At 46.9% G+C, this 9,871-nt stretch overlaps 1 protein-coding gene across 1 annotated transcript in view; it reads left to right on the forward strand.

Annotated features, from left to right (window-relative positions):
* Nucleotides 1-105: 105 nt before the first annotated feature.
* DNAJC11 (DnaJ heat shock protein family (Hsp40) member C11) overlaps nt 106-9,871 on the forward strand; it is a 79,704-nt gene continuing 69,938 nt past the window's right edge. Inside the window, exon 1 of the mRNA XM_019511588.1 lies at nt 106-210. Coding sequence (XP_019367133.1) covers nt 139-210 — 72 coding nt within the window. The 5' untranslated portion in view covers nt 106-138. The remainder of the gene's footprint in view (nt 211-9,871) is intronic.

The following is a 9,871-nucleotide window of genomic DNA, read 5'->3' on the forward strand; positions in this document are numbered from 1 at the left end:
GGCCCTGGCCTCCAGGCGCGCCTGCGCCCTGCTCGCCTCGCCTCCCCCGAGCCGCCGGGGGCGCTGTGGCGACAGCTCTGCCGTGGCCGCCTCGGTGTCGCGTCGCTACTGCTCGGCCCGGGGTGAGAGGTCGGGAAGATGGCGGCGGCCTTGGGCGCGGAGGCGCCTGACAACGAGGACTACTACTCGCTGCTGAACGTGCGGCGGGAGGTGAGACGCGGGGGCGCGGCCACGGCTTGTCCCGTCCGCTCTTGTTTCTGCGCTCCCCCGGGGGGCGGCTGCGCCTTGCCGCCCCCGGCACGCGGGACCCGCGCGGGGGCAGGCGGAGGACCCGGGAGGTGCCCCTGCGGGGCCACGGCCACCCCCGGCAGCGGGCCCAGCTCGGGAGGGAGCGGGTGGAGCGGGGGCCCGGCCAGCCCGGGTCGGCTCTCCTCGGCCCCCGCACGGAGCTTTCGCCGCTGCCCTCTCGGGAGGGGGAGCCGGGGGCTGGGTTTGGGCGCGGCCGTGCGATGCCGCGGATCCCAGGCCTCTCATGCCCAAGTACAACGACGTGGGGGCATCTGGAATGAGACCAAGCAGAAAGTGCCCGCTGCACTCCAGGGCAATGCGTGCGCGGAGGCAGGTGTTGGTTAGCACAGTACTGAGAAAGGAACACACGTTCCTTGGCTTGCTTGAAAGTGCAGCGCCTGTGGGGTTCTCGCTTACAGATCAAAGACTCTTTTCCAAAACGCCCTTTCATATGGGAGTAGCCTGGATACCTCATTTAATGGAATGTGTGTTGTTTTCTATTTATTTTAGATAGTAAACTTACTGAGGCCTTTTTTTTTTGTTTGTAGAAATTCCCTGAACAATGGCCAACTGTCAGTGAGCATTTATTTCCTTTTCAAGTCCAAAGGGAGGTAATTTGATGGGGACAAGGTCATCTTGAAATTGAAGGACAAAGGGAGAAAGAGGATTTGCATTTTGGAAGTGCAGTTTGGTGACTATTCTGCTTGGTGAAATGTAGAGATGGCATAAGAGCATTGCCAGTCATGGCATTTCACAGGGCTCTGACATGGTCAACTGCTCCTGTTGCTTCCTGGCCCCCCCCCCCGGCGCATGCTAGTTATTAACCTCTGACCTCTATTCCTGACCCCATTTTCTTCATTAGTTGTCCCAAGGAATCAGTGTGACATCATTAGTGGTCCCCATTCCTAAAGGGGGCTTGCAGTTTCCTTGGTGAGCTTGGATCCGTTTCTCACTGACATGTTTAAAAACCTGTTGGTTTTTGGTCATGCTTTAGGGTCCTTTACACAGTAACAAATAGTAAAGCGTAGGGGCTGAACCTAAATTATGGAGCAGAAAGCAGGGTAGATTTGCACCTTTATAAACTAACTGAGGTGCATGTACATAAATACATACATGTATGTATAGCAAGCTTTCATGAGCTGAAGCTCGCTTCATTAGATGCTGTGAAAGGATGATATACAGGGTCTTGAAAAGGTGGACCACATGCTGTTGTATATGTAAACTAAAGTATAACTATAACAGGGAGCCAGGGGCTTCTGTTACTTTATGGGAAATTTGCAGAAGGCAGCCGAGTAGGAGCTAGCTGTGCTACAACAAGCAGGCTAATCCTTAAGCCCAAGGAAAACCCTTGTTCTTAATTAGGGTCACCTGCCTGGAAGGGGCAGTTCTCCTGGTCACATAAGCTCAGCACTGGTAGTCAGGGGATTCAGTCTGGCTCTGCAGACAGCGGGGCGAGGAGTTCCACAGCAGGACAGCTGAGAGGGAGGAACTGACCAGCACCCAGACTGCCCTAAGGCACAAGTAGAAGGTTAAAGGGGGCTTACAGCCTGCAGGTGGGAATTATTGACCCAGGGTGGTGAGAGTTTTTGGTTGGTTACAGGAGGGTGGTTACAGTCAGTGTGCTTATCTTTATTTTCTAGTTTAGACCAGAGACTGGGTTGTGGCTATTGAGGGCGGTCTGGAGGCCATGGAGGAGTGCCTGACAGGTACTAGGGGTCAAGGACTGTGGGCTGGAGCAGGCTGATTCTGAGGGCCAAGGCTAGTGGGAGCAGTCTGGCTTGGGGTCATGGATCCTGAGGGTAGAAGTCTGGGGTAGCAGCCCAGCTGGGGGATAGGGGGGTCCAAATGGCTGAGAGAGGGCCATAGCTGCCATACAACAGCCAGGGACCCAGAGAATGGAGGGCTGAGGACAGAGCAGGTTTAAGTTGAGAGGGCCAAAGCCTGGAGAGGGATTAGGGCTAGGCGCCCAGAGAAGAGACAGAGCACTGCCAGGGCCAAGGGCTTAGCAGGTTAACTAGAGTCTGAAAAGAAGTGGCCTGGCTTAGGGTTAGAGGCCTATGAGACAGAGTTAGGATAGGGCTATAGCAGCCAGGTGAGGGCCAGGGACTCAGAGTAGAAGGCTAAGGCCACAGTAGGGAAGCCAAAGCCGAGAAGGTTTGAACTGAGGGGCTAACACCCAATATCCAGTACTAGTGGAAGATGGACCCAGGCCCGTGGGCCCAGGGAGAAGAGAGCCTAGCCAGGGCCAGGAGCCCAGCAGGTCAGGTGAATTAGTCAACAGTCAGGGTCATCAGGCCCAGTGGACTATTTAAAATAACACCTGTGAGGCATGGGTGTGACTAGGGGTGAAGCAGGTCACACATAGTCCTTAAGACCACTGGAGCTCTGGGGGTGCAGATGGGTCTGGGAGGGACCTGCTGGACCAAGAATAGAATAGTGCTCACCCTGGGACCTAGGGGCAGCCTTCTTTATGTAACCTAACTATTACATCAAATGCGTGGCAGGAATGAGGAGAAGCAGGGTACCCAAGGAGCCAGAGCCAGGCAGGAGCTGTATGGCCACCAGGGAGCATCACCCATGCCCCTCAGTCTTGTTACAGTAGCATTCTCTGTTGAGTGCTGTTTTTAATGCAAAAAAGAAATGCAAAACTCTAGAACTCTTGGTTCAGAGATGATACCTTTTATTAGACCAACTAAGAAATCGCAAAAAAAATATTTTTGTCTGCAAGCTTTCAGGCGCCACATGCCTTTCCTCAGGCTCATGGAAAATTAAAGATGGTAAAAAGACCCCATAGGTAGAAAATAATAAACTTCACTTTTGCACAGAGGAAGTTGAAGATGGAAGTCTGTTCCTCTGGGTCGATGAGAGTGTCTTTGTGAGTTGCTCTTTGATGTGCAGATAAGGCAGTATTCTTTCCCTGGTGGTGTCAGATGGCAGAAAGGCAAGGAGGTACAGAAATATTTCTTGTTGTTCAGCAGTGAAGTTTAAATTCAAAATTGGCTAAAATTCAGCCTCTTCTATGTTTCAGGGATGTATTTAATAGCCATGTTGGTCTGAGACAAAATGCAAAAACTCCAAATTTATAGGCTAGTGTATACACATTCATACACACTCTCAGTGTGTCATTGTATTCCTAGGCCATATGTACAGAACCCCTTAATAAGTAATGGATCAGTAAGAAGCAGAAAAAGTGGCATTGAGGCTAACTGTTTTATATTCTACGTATGCTGATTTGTTTTTGATTTTTACAGAAAACTTAGTCTCAGTCATACTCAAATTTAATTTCTGATTGATCAGAATCTCACAGGACCCCAGAAGTCCTAATGATGATATTTCTATGGAAACTTTCAACAGAGGATCTTAATTTTAGACACTGAATCTTACTGTATATGTGAGAGAGGAGGGGTTCACGGCTTCCCAGCAAATCTGTTTCATAGATTTCATAGACATTAGGCCTGGAAGGGACCTCGCGAGATCATCATGTCTAGCCTTCTGCCCAAGGGGCAGGTAGTCAGCTGGGGTCAGATCACGTCAGCAAGATAAGCATCCAGGTGTTTCTTGAAGGTATCCTGAGTAGGTGCTGGCACTGCCTCTGGAGGGAGTCTATTCCAGACTCTGGAGACTCGGACGATAAAGAAGTTTTTTCTTACGTCCAGTCTAAAATGGTCTTCCAGCAGTCTGTGACTATTACACCTTGTCTTTGGGGTGCCCTGGTGAATAGCTGTTCTTCCAGTTCCTGGTCCACACCCCTTATATACTTAGCTTCTCCATATCCTTTCTGAAGTGTAGAGCCCAGAATTGGATGCAGTACTCCAGCTGCAGTCTCACCAAGGCCAGGTAAAGTGGGAGGATGTCTACTTGGGTCTTGTTTGAGATGCATCGGTAAATGCAAGCCAGAGTTTTATTTGCTTTGCCAGTTGAGGCATTGCATTGGTTGCCTATTATCGCTAGGGAACCGGGTTTTACGTTTGCTGTGGAAAAATGTATTTTTTCTTTGTCAAGGTGGGGGAAACCCGTGGCTTTTCTCTTTTGGAGTGGAGGGGGAGAACCACGACTTTCCTTGTTCAAGGTGGGGGGGACCGCAGCTTTCCTCCTTCAAGGGGCAGGGGCACTGTGGCTTTTCTCCTTCGAGGGGTGGGTGGGCACTGGCTTTTCTCCTTGGAGGGAGGGGAGTGCAGCTTTTCTCCTTCAAAGCAGGGTGGAGGGTACTGTGGCTTTTCTCATTCAGTGGGGCAGGGAGTGTGGCTTTTTTCCTTTGGCAAGGGGGAGCTGCGGCTGTTCTCCTAGGTGGTGGGGGAGGAACTGTGGCTTTTCTCCTTCAAGGGGGGGACCCATGTTTTTTCTCCTTTGGCAGGGAGAGGAACTGTGGCTTTTTTCCTTCGGGGAGGGGGAACTGTGACTTTTCTTCTTCAGGGAGTTGGGGAAGCATGGTTCTCCTCTTTCAAGTGGGAGGGAATGTGGGAAACTGCAGATTTCCCATTGCAGGCTGGCAGAGCTCCACCCTGCAAGGGACTGCTTGGGGCTCAGTGGAGGAGGACACTGGCGACTCTTATGTGAATGTGTCCTTGCACACGCAGGCACATGGCCAGTAATACAGCCAGGCAGCAGTGGAGGGCAGCTCCCCCAGCCTGCAGGTAAGTCTGGGGGGGGCATAGGTGACGTGTGTGGGGCCAGGGGGGACAGGTTGAGGCAGCCATGGTGAGGGGGGCAGCAGGGAAGGGTTGGTGGCTGAGGCTGGAGTGCTGCCCAGCCAGGGCTGTGGGGTCCAGTTGGGGGAGTGGGATGGAGCCACAGGCTCCCAGCAAGATAAACATCCAAATGTCTCTTGAAAGTGTTCGGAGTAGGTGCTTGAACCACCTCTGGTGGCAGTCTATTCCAGACCTTGGGACCTAGTGACATTTCATTTTAATTGCAGAAAAATGTGGATTTTAAGACTTTTAATTGGAGAATTCTGGATTTTTTTTATCAGCGAATTTGGGATTTTTAAACATTTAAAACCAGGATCCCTGGTTATTACTTGAAAGATGACCAAGCTGAAGTGCCGTGAAATGAATTATTTTATCAGGGCTTGCGCAATTGCCCAGTGATTTGCTCAGAGGGAGCAAATTCCCATCTCCCTACTTCAGTGTTTCTCAACCTTCTTAGATTTGAGGCACCCCTCACTAAATTAAAGGCACTACTTGGAAAATGTTGGCTCTTTATTTTTCAGACACAACTCTTGGGATGGAGGTGATATCTTTTATTAGCCCGACTAGATAGTTGCCAAAAAAAATTCTTTTTATTGCTAAGCTTTCAGGCCCAAACACCCTTTGTCAAGCAAAGGAGAATTTGAGGATAGTAAAATTTCTCCTAGGTAGAAAGGAAACTTTGTATTGCACAGGAAAACTAAAAGCTGATAAGGTTCTCCTGGGTAGGAAAGTTCATTTGGAAAGAGGCTGCTCTGTGAGTAATGCAGATTAGGCTCAAACAGAGGCTGTAGCAGTTTGTTTACCTCAGGTGTCTGATGGCATGTAAGTTGCTGTTTTTCACTCATTTTTTTGACTATGAAAAATAATATAGTAAGTTTAATGTTGCAGGGGACTCGGAATAATCACAGCAACTCAGAATGTTTTTAACACTATAGGTTCCTATTTGAAATATCTGGGTTTATCTTGTGAATCATGTTTACACACCTAACCGGGCTAACCTTGCAGCACCCTTGTTGAGAGCAACTGCCCTGCTATGAGGTCTGAAATTGCATTACTTATTACAAATTCTACAATAGCTTGAAAACACTTTTTCTTAAAAAATAAATGTATATAATAATTCATTTAAATTCTAAATATTGCCTAGTGAAATTTTCTTAATTCAGTTTCAGTTCTTTTAATAGCCACTCTTCAGAGGCAAAGGTAATGAAACATGTCTACCTTGCCTGGAGTTTAACCATCTCCACTGGTTAAAAAAAAAACGAACTGCTTCAGATTGATTTTAAATAGGTCTGTTTAAATAATAGAAATAGTTATTTAGCTTTTGAAACCACTGATGTTTGTTTTGATTTTCTAAAACAGGGGGTGCTCAACCGCTAGCACCCTGTGCCTTGTCATCCAGCCCACAGGGCGTGCAGGATGGCATGAGGACTGATCCCAGCATGCACAGCTAGGCAATCAGGGTGGCATGAGGACCAGTCCTAGCATGTGAGGCCAGATGGAGGTGGCACGGGACTCTGGAGCCCAGTACACAGGGCTGGGCAGAGGCCCAAACACTGCCTGTGGAGTGGGCAGAGGCAGCATGGGCCCCCTGGGCCCTGATCCAGGCATGTGGGGCTGGGTGGAGGCAGTGCAGGGCTCTGGAGCCTAATGGCTGTCCACAGAGTGGGCAAAAGCAGCATTGACCCCTGGGACCCTGATTTGAGCATACAGGGCTGGGCAGGGGTGGCACGGAGTCCCAGAGCCAGAATCCCCATGTGCAGGCCTGGGCACTCCATGGGCATACACTGCTCATGGAGTGGGCAAGGGCAGCATGGGTCCCCTGGGCCCTGATCCTGGCATGTGAGGCCAAGTGGAAGCCCTGGAGTGTGGGGACCTGGAACCTAATGGCTGACCACAGAGTGGGTAGAGGCAGCACAGACCAGCACTTAGGGCTGGATGGGGGTGAGACAGGGTCCCAGGGCCCCGGTCTTGGTGTGCAGGGCTGGGAAGAGGTTTGAACATTGCCAATGGAATGGGCAAGGACAGCATGGACCCTCTGGGTCCCCATCCTGGCATGTGGGTCTGACTGGAGGCAGTGTGAGGCCCTAGAGCCTGATAGCTGTCCACAGAATAAGTGGAGGCAGCATGGGTCCCTGTACCCTTTTATCCCAGCACACCCGGCTGGATGGAGGTGGTGTGGGGCCCCAGGGGCCTGATCCTGGTGCATGGTGACTGATCTGGCCTGCAGACTGATCCCAGACCACTCATTTGGCTTGTGGGCCCAAAAGGCAGATCAGAACAGCTCTATAAAATAGTATTGAAACCTCAGAGTGTTATATCTGCAGTGTAATTTTACTACAAGATTGTCAATAAATAAGAAGAGGCAGCAAACTTGTGTTTAATGATACAATTTAATCTAATTATCACCTTTTATGTTGTAAGATTGTTTGAATATTTGCTCCTAAATATGTATCCTGTTCTGTCAGTGAAATTGGAGCACACCCTGTTAAAGCATTTAAGAATGAGTAGAAGTGCCTCCTTACTGACACTTCATTAACACTGTGGAAGGCTCCTAGAAACCTCCTGCTGTGTAGGAATTGAAGTTTTTGCTAAACCTGTCTTTAAAAAATGAGTTGATGGGAGGTGAAGGCCATTGTGGTAATGTGACTTGAAAAAGAATCTTCTAACTGCAGTTATTGGCAAGTTTTATAATCATGCACAGCGTTCCCTGCTGCTGCTGCCTTTGGCCGTCAGAATGTGAGCCTAGACTTCTTTCTGTAGGACATCACTGTCTGTGCACTCCAGGTGTAGCCTTCCATTGCTTGATTACCTTCCTGTATCAGTGGTGCCCAGTGCCTCTGGCAGCACATGGCTCTGTGCTCTGGACCTGGCCCACAGACTGACCTGGCCATGTCATCTGGCCTACAGGGACTGGAGTTTGGTGGCAACTAATGCTCCCATCACTTGCTGTGCTGCCAAATTTCCAGATGCATGGGGAGCCCTACAGGCCATATCTTGGTCACCCCCATGCTAGATGATGAATATAATGATTCATTCCTTATTAACTTTCTTTTCTTTCTGTTTGGTAGAAAGGGTAGGTGGGATGCAGAATAATGTTATTTTTTCACCCTGTTTGAAAATGTTTGAAATATTTTTCTCTTCCATGCCTCACCTGAGTTGTCCAAGTAGTTACTTTTTTATTTCTTTATATTTTTCATAGCCCTTATTTTATTGACTTGGCTTTTTGCACACCTGATTTACTTAATAGGTATGCTTTCCTTGGCCAGACTTAAATTTTTGGAATGTTAAATGACTTGAAAGTTTCTCTGTAACATTGCTAAATTGTGTTTAGCCAATGTTGTAATGTGAGGGTGCCATAATATCCACAGGTCATCCCACTGAGTTTTGGTGTTGTAGCAAATACTGTAAATACAAATCTATGTTGTTAGAGCTCTCTTGATGTAGAATCATGTATGTTCAGTGTACTTGAGGGAAAAATCTGCAAAATTACATTTAAAAAGAAAACAAAATCATTGTCACAAGCCTCTTAAATCTTACTGTTGATTTTCCTTTGGAGGGATGCTGCAAAGAAAGATGTTGTGAAAATGAAGTTAGTGGGAAATGGGCATTTATCAATATTGTCGGCATTTATCAATATTGAGAGCAATTTCTCAATTCTGGTATGCAGAAAAAATGAAATTGCACATAATTTATTTTATACATTTGGCAGCAGCTTCCAGGTTTGTATAAAAGTGGTAATGGGGTTGTAGGAAGAAGGAATCTGTCTTTTGCTTGACTATTTTAGTATTCTAATTTTGTGAGAGAAAAAAATCTAATTCATAGAAGGCAAGCTATTCCAGAATACGTTTAGTTTTTAGAGCCATCATTTTCTTGGTATAGCAGATGAAATCTTAATTATTATTAATTATTAGTGGTCATAAACACTGCCAAACTTTTGTCTCGTGTTCGTTTGAATTGAGTCTGATAGAAAAGTCCCTGAAAGAGGAGAAACCATTAATACTTGTGTAGACACTTCAAGACCAAGCTTTGTGAAAGTCAACATATTCTTCTACAGCTGTTAACAAGGCAATATTATTCTCAGAGCTAAACAGATATCTTTGGGGATATACGCACAAAGATGCATTTTGTGCTGTATACCAGAAGTTATTAATTTCAGATCCATTCAGAGTACAAAATAAAAAATGGTATTTGTTAAAATGGGGGTGGACAATACTTAGGGATTGAAAGTGGGCATTCTACCTTCTACGATTTTCAGAAGGTATTCCAGATAGTTATGAAAACATGAAATGTTTCCAATGGGGAAAAGGGCTTTCAAAATGTAAGGCTGTTATGGAAGATTATTTAATTGGTAGTTTGTAAATGAGGGCTGAACCAAAGCACAGCCTTATTGGGATTCTGGTTCACAATGCTGTCTGTGAGGTGGGAGGTTCAGACATTAATTGCTTCCGACTGAAATACTCTTCCCCCTCCCCCTTCTGATTATTTCCCCCCCCCCCCGATTATTTTCCAAATAAATAATAGCTTGATCTTATAGACCTCTTATCTACTGGTTTATTGATTTAATCTTATTTTAATCGGTACAAATACCAGCCACACTATGCAAATATTAATTAGGTAGGTAGCATACTTAATCCATCCAAAATCACCTTTTCTCTCAAAGAAGGAGGATGCACAGACATCAGTTTTATTTCTGAATATAAGCTTGTATTAGTTGAGGCAGTTATGTTAAATTAGTTTACTTTGAAACAGACATCTGCTACAACATTCATTAACTTGATTTAAAAAATTTGTTTTCCTGGTTTACATGCGTTTGTGTAGTGCACATAGAGGTGATTGTATAAGAGCTTAAAATGAAGTCTTACTTCTGTATATTGTGGGGGGTGGGTATAGGTTTG

The sequence above is a fragment of the Gavialis gangeticus genome, unplaced genomic scaffold (genome assembly GCF_001723915.1).
Source record: "Gavialis gangeticus isolate Ggan-Ray unplaced genomic scaffold, GavGan_comp1, whole genome shotgun sequence".
NCBI lineage: Eukaryota > Metazoa > Chordata > Crocodylia > Gavialidae > Gavialis > Gavialis gangeticus.